Source organism: Pogona vitticeps, chromosome 2 (assembly GCF_051106095.1).
Source record: "Pogona vitticeps strain Pit_001003342236 chromosome 2, PviZW2.1, whole genome shotgun sequence".
NCBI lineage: Eukaryota > Metazoa > Chordata > Lepidosauria > Squamata > Agamidae > Pogona > Pogona vitticeps.
The window spans coordinates 277,042,020-277,057,938 of record NC_135784.1 but is presented as its reverse complement, the minus strand read 5'-3'; the positions used below and the strand labels follow the sequence as shown (position 1 = coordinate 277,057,938).

At 40.4% G+C, this 15,919-nt stretch overlaps 1 protein-coding gene across 3 annotated transcripts in view; it reads left to right on the top strand.

Moving 5' to 3' along the window:
• GCNT4 (glucosaminyl (N-acetyl) transferase 4) overlaps nucleotides 1-15,635 on the top strand; it is a 39,478-nt gene extending 23,843 nt beyond the window's left edge. For all 3 annotated transcript variants that reach the window (XM_020804027.3, XM_020804025.3, XM_020804028.3), the window contains exon 3: nucleotides 12,611-15,635. In XM_020804027.3, coding sequence (XP_020659686.2) covers nucleotides 12,612-13,979 — 1,368 coding nt within the window. In that variant the 5' untranslated portion in view covers nucleotide 12,611 and the 3' untranslated portion in view covers nucleotides 13,980-15,635. The remainder of the gene's footprint in view (nucleotides 1-12,610) is intronic.
• The last annotated feature ends 284 nt before the right edge of the window (nucleotides 15,636-15,919 follow it).

The window sequence follows — 15,919 nt, the reverse complement described above, 5'->3', positions numbered from 1 at the left end:
TCTGATAAATCACAGATAAAAATATGACTTATTCAGATGACAGCAAATAAACATAGAATAAGATCCATAAAGTAAAGGCACAAGACACAAATTGGAGGAAATTCAATAAATTCCAGACAAGATTGAGTAGTGAATAAATGAAAAGTAAAGAAAAGTAAAACTTATGTTAAAATGTAAGAAGGAATTTTAACATAAAAAAATTAACCATCAAAAAAAAGACGTTTGCTCTTTTATTTTCCACCAGTCAGATAAAACTTTCTTTCCCCTTGCTGTTAATTAGTCTTTGCCTTAAAGACTGAGAAACAAAACCCAGAATCCTGCTGCAAAGCTGCACTGGTGCAGTGGGAATAACTTTAGCAGTAGCAGAGACTGAAAGAATCCTTGCTTTGATTTCCTGTAGTACACAATTTTGCCTCATTGCCTGAGTCAAAATGGGGACTCTTAATTTCTGGTAGTCTGCTGCAGTTGGTCATATCATTGCTACTATGCAACAGGATACTGGCCATTAATTTATTGCTACATATTCTAGGCTAGGGAACAGGTTCCTTAGAACCAGGAGAATATGGAAGAAAATTTATCCAGGAAAAATCATATCAGTAAATTAGAAGGCACACCCAAAATAAAGTCCTGAAGTTTGAACCTAACTTGGTATCTGTTTATTGGGGAGGAAGAAATAAAAACAGAAGAAAAACATTAAAGAACTGTAGAAAATCAGTATGTATTCAGAGCAGTCCAAAAAAGAATTCTAGTCCAGATCAGTCCTAGCTCTCTGTAAAAATCACAAGGCAAAAATAATTAGGGAAGTGTATAATCGGACAAAAGAAATGACTCTCGTTAAATAAAACAGCAGCAAGGCTCCAGTCAAAATTTGCAATATAAAAATGTGCATAAGTGAACTGAAAAAGAGTGCTCCTCTGCCAAGGTGGCATTGCTTTCTGTTCCACTGCCTCCTGCAGTTTTCTTGTATTCAGGCTGCCCTCTTTCTTCTCATTGCTCAGTTCTGTACTGGTAGGTAACAAGTGAAGAGAAAAAAATGTGTTGCACCACCTCTCTTTACTGCCCAGAAACAGCATCCCTTTGTTTTGAAACAAATGACATAATTTGTACATACTTGAGCATAGAGCCATTGAAAGGATCCAAATCTGTAGCTGGTCTGTATTGTTCCATTGTCTGTGAGCTTGACCGAGAGCTTGTCATGGGTGTTGTATCTCATTTTAAAAATGCATGTGCCCTTTGAATGGTCTTTAATTCAACTGTGTTTTAATAAAATCCGTAGTATAATTTGTTTCATTATGTTTTTATATGACAACTGTGTTTTCGTTTTGCATTTGCTCTTAAATCATGTTATGAACTGCCTCAAGTCCCAGTTCTGGGTGAAATATAAATAAAAAAAAGAAATAGTGGTTTGGATCATCAAAGAGCACATCAAAGATTGATAATTCTTTCTGGAAAATATTTTCAAGCTATTTCACCTATTACTTTGAAATTTTGGAAAGCTTTGGCAGATAATATCTTCATGTTGATATTCCTTCTTTTGTTAAACAACTCTTATAGTTAGTCTTATTAGAGGAGACCTATTTAATCAATGGCAATTTGATTATGCTAGCTAGATGATGTCCATTAAATCAATAGATCAAACAAAATGTATGTTCTATTGATTTAATGGACATCATCTAGCTAGTAGAGGCTAACTGTTAGATTTTGGCCATGGTATCAAAGAATATTGCTTCTTTCAGAGTAGACTACCCTTTTTGAACAGACACCATCAAGCAGAATTTTCAAGTCTGGTAAATCCATTTAGGGAACACAAACTTACTATAACATTGGTATGTCTCACACATGTGTTTTCTACATACTTCTTTCCTGTCTGGAATTGCAAAAAAAAAAAAAAAAAAAGTAGACAGCCTAAATGTAGATGACCACATGTGATAATCACATTGGTTTCATAGTATAGAAGTTACACAAAATCTGTACTACACAAAGCAGTCTTTGTTGAGAGTGACCGCAAGGTCCGTTGTCGACAGAATGGGTAGAATTGTAACCAAACAAGGCATATTTGCCAGATGTGTTTGCACATACTATGTGTGGGACAAGGGATGCTGTGAAGGAAGAAGAAGGCTACAGCTAATACCTGCTCAATACAGTAAGTTCCGCTGCAAACAATAGGACTAGTGCTGGTTTCACACTATAGTAGCAGAACTGAGATCAGAGAATCGTAGAATAGTGAAGTTGGAAGGGGCCTATAAAGCCAACCAGTCCAACCCCTTGGTTGATGCAGGAATACAAATCAAAGGATACCTGCCAGGTGTTTGTCTAAGTTTCTCTTGAATGTCTCCAGTGTTGGAACACTCAACACCTCTCAAGTTAATTGGTTCCACTGCCATACTGCTCTAACAATTACAAGGTTTTTCCTGGTATTCAGCTGAAATCTAGCTTCCTGTAACTTGAGCCCACTTTTGCATGTCCTGCGCTCTCGGACGATCGAGAACAGATCCTGCTCCTCCTCTGTATGACAGCCTTTCAATTATTTGAAAAGTGCTATCATATCACCCCCCTATCATCTTTTCTTAAGGCTAAACATGTCCAATCTTTTCCGTCATACAGGACAACACATGGATGGTTGTGTTGACATACCGTATTTTTCTGTCTATAATACACCCTCAAGTATAGGATACCCCCCGCTTTTCCAACCTAAAATTTCTTTTGGTTGTTGTGGGTTTTTTGGGCTCTTTGGCCGTGTTCTGAAGGTTGTTCTTCCTGACATTTTGCCAGTCTCTGTGGCTGGCATCTTCAGAGTGCTGTCCTCTGAAGATGCCGGCCACAGAGACTGGTGAAACGTCAGGAAGAACAACCTTCAGAGCACAGCCAAAGAGCCTGAAAAACCCACAACAACCATTAGATCCCGGCCGTGAAAGCCTTTGCGGATGCATTAAAATTTCTTTTTTTGCAAGAAAGTGGAGGGGAAAGGGATGAAAGCACTTTGATTCCTGCTTTCCCCCTCCACTTTCTTGGGAAGAAAGTGCTTTCCCATCCACTTTCTTTGCAAAAAGCTGCTTTCCCCCTCCACTTTTTGCAAAGGAAGTGGAGGGGGTGCATTCCCCCTCCACTTTCTTTTCAAAAAGTGGAGGGGGAAAGCAGGAATCAAAGCACTTTGATCCCTCCCTCCCTACTACCGTGTATAAAACAACCCTCAATTTTTCCTCTATTTTAGGAAAAAGTGTTGTTTTATACACGGAAAAATACGGTAATAACATGCACTAACCTAAGATGATTATCCTCTGCCACTAACTTATTGGTAAGGTTCTTTCCCCCACCTCTGGCTTTTGAGGCAAGCCCACAACCTTTTTAATGTTCTGCTTGCCTCTATTGTTTGTATCATTAATAGCCCTTCTTTCTTCCTCTGACCTCCAATGAGGCCGCACGTTGGGAGGAGTCTCTCTGCATATGGTGGAGAATTCCATCTCCCCCTCATATTCTTTTGACTGTAACTTCATATGATATTTGTACGTGAAGAAACTTTCCCCCCCTACTTTAAATGCTTCTAGAGTGATTTCATACCAAAAAAGTGCTAGTTTGTGTGGGGAAACCAAAGAGAGAAGAGAGGGATGATGAAACTGGGGTATCTCTCCATGTTTCTTACTCTGATAACTAAATGTAACAACAGACAGCACTGACAACTTCTGCTTCTTTGCAAACTTCTATATATGTACGGTATGAGTACACACATGCACACATAATATCTGGTGCTGGCTTCATCTAAGGCTGGTTGTTGTGATGTCTCTTTTTAGCCAGTTTCTGTCTATGCACTCTGGTGCTCCAAGAGATGTAAATAGGCAGCCAGAAAACATATAAGCTTGAGTTATCTTCTTCACAGAATGGCTGAAATTTTGTTGTTTAGCATAGCAAGTTGCACTAGAGCAGGACCATGAATTAGTAGGGATTTGATGCTTCAAGCCCTCTGTAAGTTCGGGTTGCCATTATCTAAAAAGTCAGGGAAATGGGAATTGGTCAGGGAAATTGGTCTGAAGTCAGGGAAATTGTGATTAAAATATATTCAAGCAGTGGATTTTTGACCGGCTGCTGCAAGAGCACGACCAGTTCTTGTGGCAACTGGAATAGAAAAGTAGCAGAACACAAGTAAAACTTAATGATGCCCTTTCCCAGTTCCACCTTTTTCTCAGTTCCACCCCTCACAACCAGCCTAATGTGTTTGTTGAGCCCTGTCCCCGCATGATTTCCAAGGTCTGCCTGTAGCATTTGCAAAGCAAGGCTAGTTTAAACGTTTAGCAAGATACAATCTTTAAATACCTATTCATTTTTTAAACTTGTGGTTATATTTTAATGGTGGTTAGGGAAGTTGACAAATGCTGGTTATGGAAAACCATGAAAAGTTGGGGAAATGAAAAATAAAATTTCATTGGCAACGCTGAAGTTCCACTGATTCAGTGGGCCTATTCTAGTTGAAAATTACTCTGCTAAATTTAGTCACGACTACAGTGCACCCTTTTGAATCAATGGAATTTATGGAGGGGTTAAATCACCAAATCCACTGCGATTCAGAGGGACTACTCTAGTATGGCTTCTTACACTAGGCAAGAGGATTTCAGCAACTATATGCAGAAAATTGTATATATTTTCTGTTTTATTCTGCAATCCATGAGAAAAGTTCCATAGGTATTAGGCTGAAATTTGGGTACATTAAATATATATTTGTAAGGCATTTTGACACATGGCCATTCTTTGGTATCTTCTTATTCAGTTACCAGGTAATTGTAGGATCAAACACTGGGAGAATGCATTTCTCAGGTAGAAGTTTTGCATTTGGAGAGGCATGTCACCATGTATCACATAAAATCAGATACCACATTAGGGAAACTGAGGCTATATAAAGGGGGCTTTGTGTAGTGTACCATTACACTACACAGTGTAGTGTAGGCACATTTGTCTTTCTGAATTTTGCAGCTGGGTAAGGTGGGCTGCTCCCAGCTCCTGCCAATCTAGCAGTTTGAAAGCATGTAAAAATGCGAGTCAATAACTAGGTACCACCTTGGTGGGAAGGTAACGGCGTTCTGTGTCTAGTTGCGCTGGCCATGTGACCACAGAAACTGTGTATGGACAAACGCTGGCTCTACAGCTTGGAGACGGGGAGGAGCACCGCACCCTAGAATCGGACACGACAGGACAATTTGTCAAGGGGAACCTTTACCTTTAAGATGGCCTGCTGAGGAACTTCCTCTTCATATGATTTTAGCTACAGGCAAAGATATGGCTGCATCCAAAATTTACAAGCTGTTCGGAAATTATCTGTTTCACTGGTTTAAATATTAATTAGAACATTTGAGGACAAAGCTCACAACTTGTAAGAGTTTTGCATAATAAAGACTACAATGCTTCCTCTGTACAGTATTTGCTGAACAAGGCATCAGGCTGCCAATTTCCACGTATGTTTATCCTCTGCTGACAGTGTGTTTCTAAACTGTCTCTTTCAACAAATATGTCAGGAACTAGCCCAACTGCTGCGTATTTCCTATGCTGTTGACTGCATGCCCAGGCACTTGATGCAAGAGGGTTCCTTCTTTTGAGAGAGGAAATATTTAGAGGCTTCTGGCTATATGTGGAATTCTGTTGAGCATCAGAGAGAAAATCCATCAAAGAATGGGTTCTTATCAACAGGTCAGTACTTGGAAAAGTTACTTTTAATGCACTACCGTTTCCCCAAATCCTCTAGCTTGGCATAGCAACTGGCCATTGTTAGCTGGGGATTCGGAGAGGTGTAACTCCAGAAAGTAATCCCATTGAAATAAAAGGGAGCCATGTGGTAAATACAAAATACAAATGGAAGAGTAGGTGATACCTTTATAGACCACTAAATCATCATACAATATGCGAGCTTTCATGGATCAAAACGACTTCTTCAGGATTACCAGTATGAAGAACTTAAAAGTCCAAAGTTCATGGCAAGATAGATTTTTCTAGGAAAGTTCAAAGGTCTTCGGCAAGATGGATTTCACCAAGCATGCCTTTCTGGGTGGTGAAGACCAGGAATTGTGAAGAGCTCCAGAAGGATCTCTCCGAACTGGGAGAATGGGCAGCAAAATGGCAAATGTGTTTCAGTATAAGAAAATGTAAAGTGATGCACATCGGGGCAAAAAAAATCAAAACTTTATTCATCAGTTGATGGGTTCTGAGCTGTCCATGACAGATCAGGAAAGAGATCTTGGTGTGCTGGTGGACAGCTTGATGAAAGTGTCGACCCAGTGTGTGGCGGCAGTGAAGAAGGCCAATTCCATGCTAGGTATTATTAAAAGGGATTGAAGATAAAACAGCCAACATTATAATGCCATTGTACAAAATGTTGGTAAGGCTGCACCTGGAGTATTGCGTACAGTTCTGGTTGCCACACCTCAAAAAAGACATAGTGGAACTGGAAAAGGTGCAGAAGAGAGCAACTAAAATGATGGGCTGAGGCACCTCCCTTATGAGAAAAAGCTACAGTGTTTGGGGCTATTTAGTCTAGAGAAAAGGTGTCTGAGGGGGGAACATGATTGAGACATATAAAATTATGCAGGGGGTGGATAAGGTGGAGAGAGGGAAGCTCTTTTCCTCTCACGCAATACCAGAAATAGGGAACATCCACTCCAATTGAATGTTGGGAGAAAAGAACAAAAGAAAAAAAATGTCTTTACCCAGCATTTTGTTAGTCCGTGGAACTCCTTGCCACTGGATGTGGTGGTGGCATCTGGCCTAGATGCCTTGAAAAGGAGATTGGACAGATTTCTGGAGGAAAGGTCCAGCACAGTTTACAAGCCTTGATGGGGATGTATAATCTGCAGGCTTAAAAGGAAGGTACCTCCAAAATGCCAGATGCAAGGAAGGGATATCAGGAGACAGGTATCTAGTTGTCTCATGTGCTCCCAGAGGCATCTGGTGGGGCCACTGAAAGATACAGGAAGCTGGACTAGATGGGCCCTTGGCTTGATTCATCAGGGCTCTTCTTATGTTCTTACGTTCTCAGATCTAAGTCAGGAAAGATGTACGAAGCAGTATGGCTGCTGTTTTTAAGTTAAAGCTGTGGCAGCTGTGGATTGGAAGTGATACCCCAGTTCTTCAAACAAATAAGTACAAGCTATGCATGCACACACCCCTCTCCATTTGGCCTTCTTTTGAAACTGCCATGTTTCTGCTTAGCCAGGGTGGGGTGGGGTGGTGACACAAAGAACTTGAGTCCTCCATCTGGGAATTGGGGTGATAATTTAGTAAACTCACTAGGTTTAGTGAATTGGGTCATATTAAGATCAAAATAATATTGCCTACGAAATATTACTAAAAATTGCTAAATACTACTTGCTAAATTATTGCCTACTCTTGCATTTGTATTTGGAAAGTAAGTTTTCCAAGTTCTGCTATAGGCTGTATGAAATGGTGGACTTTCACTAGTGAAATGGCAGACCTGGGTTGGGGTGGGGAGATCCTATCTTTCCACCACAGTCCCTCATGTGCTCCTCAACATCTGGTGGTATGAGAAACCCTTTGGAGCTATTTTTGGGCAGTGTAGGGACCTGCACGTAAAAGGAAGAGGAATAAAGTTCTCTTGTGCTCTCCAGCACCACACTGGATGAATCCCATGACCTATGTGTTATGCGATAATCACTGTTCCTCATAGTAGTGTGTTTGCCACCTGCTTGTTGCACCTCTGCCTCTCTTTCCATAAAATGTTGGACTTATTGTGCTATTGAGGATTTTAGAACATCAGTTGTCCACAAAGAATTTATGAAAATGAAGCTCTAGTTCAGTTTTGTGTTACTGCTCAGCTGTCCTTCCAACAGTTCCTACAGAATATCTGCCTAATTTGCTGTAATAATTCTTACCCTGTAAATAAAATTTAAAATATATCTTACTCAAAACAAGTGGGCTGTGTACTATATTAGCTTTGTAATAAAAACAAAACAAAAAATCAGCACAGGAAAATAATATAATGGGGGAAAACCATTAGCAAATGGTAATTATACACTTCAGATAATGAAATAAAACTATTTGTAGTTCTTCCTGATGAGAAGCTGGCCTATTTTACTCATTGATATTGAAATTTCATAGAACCAAATGCATTAGCAAAATTCTTTATACCAGCTATACTGATCTATCCCCCAAATTAGCAAAATGTTAACTGTGACATTAGGTCACTCTGCGTCACTCATAATCTTAACTTCTTTCTTGCTCAACACTACAAAGTACTGTATTATCACTGTTGGCCAGGTCTTGAGAGGCACCATTGTGGCTATAGCTGTTCTTATCACTGCTAAAAATGCTTGACAGGCTGAGATACCAAGAAGGAATTTGAAAGTATATCTCTCTTACCCAGGACACCCTTCACGGCTTGCTACCTTGTTGTGGTGAAGGGGCTTGAGTAATTCAGAGAAGCTACGGGCTAAGCCATGCAGGGACAACCAAGACGGACAGGTCATAGTGGAGAGTTCTGACTAAACGTGATCCACCTGCAGCAGGAACTGGCAAGCCACTCCAGTATCTTTGCCAAGAATACCCAATGAACAGAAACAAAAGGCTAAAAGATATGATGCTGGCAGATGAGCCCCTCAGGTTGGAAGGCGTCTAACATGCTACTGAGGAAGTGCAGAGGACTAGTACAAATAGCTCCACAGCTAATGAAGTGGTTGGGCCAAAGCTGAAAGGATGCTCAGCTGTGGACATGCCTGGAAGTAAAAGGAAAGTCTGGTGCTGCAGAGAAAAATACTGCATAGGAACCTGGAATGTAAGATCTATGAACCTTGGTAAGATGTGGTCAAACAGAAGATGGCAAGAATAAACATTGACATCCTGGGTGTCAGTGAACTAAAATGGGTGGGAATGGGCGAATTCAATTCAGACAATTATATCTACTACAGTATTGTGGGGAAGAATCCCGTAGATTAAGAAATGGAGTAGCCCTCATAGTCCACAAAAGAGTGGGAAAAGCTGTACTGGGATACAATGTAAAAAATGATAGAATGATTTCAATTAGAATCCAAGGCAGACCTTTCAACATCACAGTCATTCAAGTTTATACACCAACCACCAATGATGGCTGAAATTGACCATTTCTATGAAGACTTACAACACCTTCTGGAACTGACACCAAAGAAAGATGTTCTTGTCATTACAGGGGACTGGAATGCTAAAGTAGGGAGTCAAGAGATGAAAGGAACAACAGGTAAGTTTGGCCTTGGAGTGAAAAACGAAGCAGGACAAAGGCTAATACAGTGGGGTCTCTACTTAAGAACTTAATCCGTATTGGAAGGTGGTTCTCAAGTGGAAAAGTTCTTATGTTGAATCTGCATTTCCCATAGGAATGCATTGAAAACCATTTAATCCGTATCTGCTCTTTTCCGTCCATAGAAACTACAGTGGAACCTCTACTTAAGAACTTAATCTGTTTTGGAATGGTGTTCTTAAGTTGAAACGTTCTTAAGTTGAAGCAAAATTTCCCATAGGAATGGACTGAAAACCAATTAATCCGTTCTGGCTGTTTTTTTGTTATGTAGAGGTGCGTTCGTACATTGAAGCATTAGTTCCCATAAGAACTAATGCAAAGCTGGTTAATACGTACTCTACCACTAGGGCGAGAATTTTTTTTTTAACCTAAGATGACCTAAGGTTAAAAAAAGAGCAGGAAAGGTTTTTTTTCCTGTTCTTATCTTGGATTTCTGTTCTCAAGTAGAAGCAAAATTTAGCAAATGGAGCTGTTCTTAAGTAGAATTGTTCTTAAGTAGGGACGTTCTTAAGTAGAGACCCCACTGTAGTGTTTTGTCAAGAGAACAAGCTGGTCATCACAAACACTCTTTTCCAACAACACAAGACGTGACTCTACACATGGAAATCACCAGATGGGCAATACCAAAATCAGACTGGCTATATTCTCTGCAGCCAAAGATGGAGAAACTCTATACAGTCAGCAAAAACAAGACCTGGAGCTGATTGTGGCTCTGATCATCAGCTTCTCATAGCAAAATTCAAGCTTAAACTGAAGAGAGTAGGAAAAACCACTGGGCTAGTCAGGTATAATCTAAACCAAATCCCTTATGAATACACAGTGGAAGTGAAGAACAGATTTAAGGAACTAGATTTGGTGGAGAGAGTGCCTGAAGAACAATGGATAGAGGCTCGTAACATTGTACTGGAGGCAGCAACAAAAACCATCCCAAAGAAAAGGAAATGCAAGAAAGCAAAGTGGCTGTCCAACGAGGCCTTATAAATAGCAGAGAAGAGAAGGGAAACAAAATGCAAGGGAGATAGGGAAAGTTACAGAAAATTGAATGCAGTATTCCAAAGAATAGCAAGGAGAGACAAGAGGGCCTTCTTAAATGAACAGTGCAAAGAAACAGAGGAAAAAAACAGAAAGGGAAAAACCAGAGATCTGTTCAAGAAAATTGGAGATATTAAAGGAACATTTTGTGCAAAGATGAACATGATAAAGGACAAAAATGGGAGGGACCTAACAGAAGCAGAAGACATCAAGAAGTGGTGGCAAGAATACACAGAAGAATTATACCAGCAAGATGTGGATGTCCCGGACAACCCAGACAATGTAGTTGCTGACCTTGAGCCAGACATCCTGGAGAGTGAAGTCAAGTGGGCCTTAGGAAGCCTGGCTAACAACAAGGCCAGTGGAAGTGATGGCATTCCCGTTGAACTATTTAAAATAGATGACACTGTTAAGGTGCTACACTCAGTATGCCAGCAAGTTTGGAAAACTCAGCAGTGGCCAGAGGATAGGAAAAGATCAGTCTACTTCCCAATCCCAAAGAAGGGCAGTGCCAAAGAATGCTCCAACTACTGTACAATTGCACTCATTTCACACGCTAGCAATGTTATGCTCAAAATCCTCCAAGGTAGGCTTCAGCAGTATGTGGACCGAGAACTGCCAGAAGTACAAGCTGGATTTCGAAGGGGCAGAGGAACTAGAGACCAAATTGTGCTGGATTATGGAGAAAGCCAGAGAGTTCCAGAAAAACATCTACTTCTGCTTTATTGACTATGCAAAAGCCTTTGACTGTGTGGACCACAGCAAACTATGGCAAGTCCTTAAAGAAATGGGAGTGCCTCACCACCTTATCTATCTCCTGAGAAATCTATACATGGGACAGGAAGCAACAGTTAGAACTGGATATGGAACAACTGATTGGTTCAAACTTGGGAAAGGAGTACGACAAGGCTGTATATTGTCCCCCTGATTATTTAACTTATATGCAGAATACATCATGCGAAAGGCCAGACTGGAGGAATCCCAAACCAGAATAAAGATTGCCACAAGAAATATCAACAACCTCCAATATGCAGATGATACCACTCTGATGGCAGAAAGTGAGGAGGAATTAAAGAACCTCGTAATGAGGGTGAAAGAGGAAAGTGAAAAAAAATGGTCTGAAGCTCAACATAAAAAAAAAACCCTAAAATCATGGCCATTGGTCACATCACGTCCTGGCAAATAGAAGGGGAAGATATGGAGGCAGATGATCACTGCAGATGGTGACAGCAGCCACAAAATTAAGACACCTGCTTCTTGGCAGGAAAGCGATGACAAACCTAGACGGCATCTTAAAAAGCAGAGACATCACCTTGCCGACGAATGTACGGATAGTCAAAGCTATGGTTTTTCCAGTAGTGATGTGTGGAAGTGAGAGCTGGACCATAAAAAAGGCTGACTGCCGACAAATGGATGCTTTTGAATTGTGGTGCTGGAGGAGGCTCTTGAGAGTCCCCTGGACTGCAAGGAGATCAAACCTATCAATTCTAAAGGAAATCAACCCTGAGTGCTCACTGGAAGGACAGATCCTGAAGCTGAGGCTCCAATACTTTGGCCATCTGATGAGAAGATAAGACTCCCTGGAAAAGACCCTGATGTTGGAAAAATGCGAAGGCAAGAGGAGAAGGGGACGACGGAGGACGAGATGGTTGGACAGTATCATCAAAGCTACCGACATGAATTTGACCAAATTCCGGGAGGCAGTGGAAGACAGGAGGGCCTGGCGTGCTCTGGTCCACGGGGTCATGAAGAGTCAGACATGACTTAATGACTAAACAACAACAAATTACCCAGGACAGCTGATTTTCAGCTCCACCTAATTATTTCACCAGTCAGTATAAGTAATGATGACAGTGGATTGTTCCATTCACTTCAGGCTGTCGACACAATATAAATATTTGCATCCTCTCTCTGAGAGAGGAACTCTTATGAGACCTGTTGTGTGAAGAATTCTGTTGAAAAGTGTTCGAGAGGAGGTCCACCAAGGGATGGGGCCCTGCTTGAAAATGTTAACTATTGTGTATTTTGTTGTTGCTGGGTGTTTGGGGAAAACATATGGCAGAAGATGTCATGTATCTAGTGTTAGAGTCAGATTCAGCTGACTTCAACCAATCTGCTTGGCTTTTGAAATCTGTAATGGGGGAAGGTATCATCTTGTTTTTTGTCTCTGACAGCAGACCATATTTTTCCAGTCCTGAAAAGCTTCCCTTTGTTCTGCTATCACTGAAATGTCAGTCTTGTTGGTGTTTGTGTCATAGATATAAAATAATGGAATTGCCTTTAATTTTGCTTTTCACTCTATTCTTTTCACAGAATGAAAAGACACAAGTTCTGCTATGGTAATCCAGCAGGAAAGCGATTCCTGATCTTGTTTGTAATTGTGTGGCTGTTTTTGCTGCTGAAACTTCTCAAAGTTGAGGAACTGTTGTTCTCTCACAAAGATACTTACTTAGTGGAACCCTATTTAAGCACCTCGTCGTTTGTGAAGAACAAGTACACCAACTTCAACCAAGACATCCAGTATGAGATTAACTGTTTCCTCTTGTACAATCAAGAGCCTGAGGAGGTTGGAAAGTCATTAGAGATAAGGAGAAAAAGGATAATCGATTTAGATGATGAAGATGTTGTTGCAATTACTACTAACTGTCAAGTATACCATACAATAAGAGAGTATCATTTAAAACCTCTTTCCCAGGAAGAGGAAGTATTCCCATTAGCTTATTCTTTGGTTGTTCACAAAGATGCCATAATGGTTGAAAGACTCATTCATACAATATATAGTAGTCAAAATGTCTACTGTATCCATTATGACCAAAAGTCATCTAGCACTTTCAAGCGTGCTTTGGAGAATTTAGCCAAATGCTTCCCTAATATTTTTATTGCATCCAGATTGGAGGAAGTGGAATATGCAGCTATTTCAAGGCTCCAGGCAGATCTGAATTGTTTATCTGATTTACTTAAATCTTCCACTCCATGGAAGTATGTAATTAATTTGTGTGGTCAAGATTTTCCTCTGAAATCAAACTTTGAGCTGGTATCTGAACTTAAGAAGTTAAATGGAGGAAACATGTTAGAGACAGTCAAACCAAGCAGCAGTAAAAGAGAACGGTTTATCTATCATTATGAACTCCAGAATACGCCTTACAAATACATGAAGATGCCTGTGAAAACTAATATCTCTAAGGAGCCACCACCTCATAATATTGAAATGTTTGTAGGCAGTGCTTATTTTGTTTTATGCCGGGCTTTTGTGCAGTATGTCCTTGAAAGTCCTCTCGCTCAAGATTTTTTTGAATGGTCTAGAGACACTTACTCACCTGATGAGCACTTTTGGGCAACACTTGTTCGAGTGCCTGGAGCACCTGGACAAGTTTCAAGGGATGCTCATGATATCACAGATCTTCAGAGCAAAACCCGTTTAGTAAAATGGAACTACCTTGAGGGCCATCTCTATCCCCCTTGCACTGGCACACATCTTCGCAGTGTATGCATTTTTGGAGCGGCAGAACTCAGGTGGCTTATAAACTATGGGCATTGGTTTGCCAATAAATTTGATTCAAAAGTGGACCCTGTTTTAATAAAATGCTTGGCAGAAAAGCTTGCAGAACAGCAGAAGGAATGGGTTGTTTTGTCTTCTGAAAAGAAATTTATACGCAAAACATCTACAGGTGTCTCTTCATAATACTGTATACCTGTAGTTGAACTTTATGATTTTTAAAATAAAAAAATAAAAATTGCTGAATTGAGCCATAGTATTAGTCAGACATACTTCTCTAAGCAATTCTCTCATCTCTTTTGGTGAGGTCTAGATCTATTGCTACTCGTGCAAAAATGTCCTAAGCTATATTTGCTCGGGTCCTTATTGCAAAGGTAGGAATGTGGAAGGTGAAGGCACCTTGCAGCAACGAGAGAGAGAGAGAACCTTGAGTCTTGATTGATGTTGGCATGAGCCATTGGTTTCCAGTCTTGTGACCTTTGGGATAAACATCCCGAATACTTGGCAAACATGTAAAATTATTGTACAGTATGCTGTTGTGTGCTGGTACCTTGTTACTGTATACTGTATAAGGATTTGTGGTAGAGCTGGAAAACCTCCTGCCCTAGGGTTGAATCCAGTTCTTCTGAGTTGTTGTTAGTTTCAGAAAGAACATTAAACTAATATATTCTAATATTGTTGGCCCTACCTTTTTGCTGTTGATCCTATCCAAGTGTGCCCTCTTGAGAATTTATCTGGAATTGAACTTGACACGTAGGCTGAAGAGGTTCCCCACTTTTGTTATATGCACTGGGGTGTAAATCTCAGACTAACATTTGAATGAAAGAAGAAGTCGAAGATGGTTCTGATCTGCTCCTAAAATAATTTACAGGGAAACACCATTAGAACAAAGCAGCCATTCTCTTTAATTCAAGGATGAAATAAACGGCCATATGAGACAATCATTCATAACCACAAACTGGTCACTTCTCTGCTGTGGGGATGTTCTAGCCAAGCAGGTTAAGACTGGAGGGGAGTAGGTGGTTTCATCTGGATAGATTCTCTCTCACACAGACACACACACAATCTCTCTGGAACTCCCCCTCCCCCAGTGGTGCTCCTTAGTATGAGAACCATTGGCTTAACCCATGTAAAACACTAAGGTCAACGTCTTTTTGTGTGTGTGCGGCCCTAATTAGAGTAGTTCCATTGAACCAATAGAGATTTGGTAAGTCAAATTTTAGATTTGGATTTTGGCCTGCTTCAGAACCTGTCTACAAGCACACATGATTACGGAAGATGAGACCCAATTATCTTGCATTTTGTATATTCACTATTGAGTACTATGCAACATAAGTGTGAAATATTATCAGAATAGACTCTCTCACTCTGCACTGTTAAATTTGAGTGTGGAGAGGGTCAGGGAGTACAATCAGTACATTGGATTTTTATTTTTTTTGTGATAATTTTACAGAATATTTTATTATTTTTGTGATTGTATTATACAAGATGGCCAAGGAACTTTTGAATGCATTTTCCTGGTGCTCATGTTTCTTCTGTACCTGCCACTGCCATGATCTACTGGTGATTAAAAAATTTTTTTTACACTGTAGGATACATTACAGTACATGGTTGAACTGTGGTCTCAGTAGCGAGATTCTTTGGATTCCTTGGTCTTTGAACTTACATATGTAATTCAGTGTCTGTTCTTTTTGTGCAATAATAATTAACATTGGGGGCTTGTTCAAATGTTCTATATTACGACATGATTTTTTTTACTTGTAACTGTTTCACAAAGGGAATGCATATATCTTCCTTCTCCCCCAGCAGTTCTAGCATTGCTGAGGTTCTAGAATTCCATGTGCACTTTGGCTTTGCTTTATTAAATGCTCATATCTCCTTTCTAGTTATTGAGATCTTGGAGTGGAGATGATGTACCATATGGGTGGGCAACATGTGGTCCTCTAGAGCAGTGGTCCCCAACCATTTTGACACCAGGGATCAGTTTAGTTGAAGACCATTCTCCCAAGGACCGTGGTTTGTGTGTGTGTGTCTGAGCTCATAAAGGAAATGGCAAGCAGGAGCAGCAGCAATTGAAGCTCCGCCTCCTGTTAGATCAGCAGTGGCTTAGAACCTCCTATTAGATT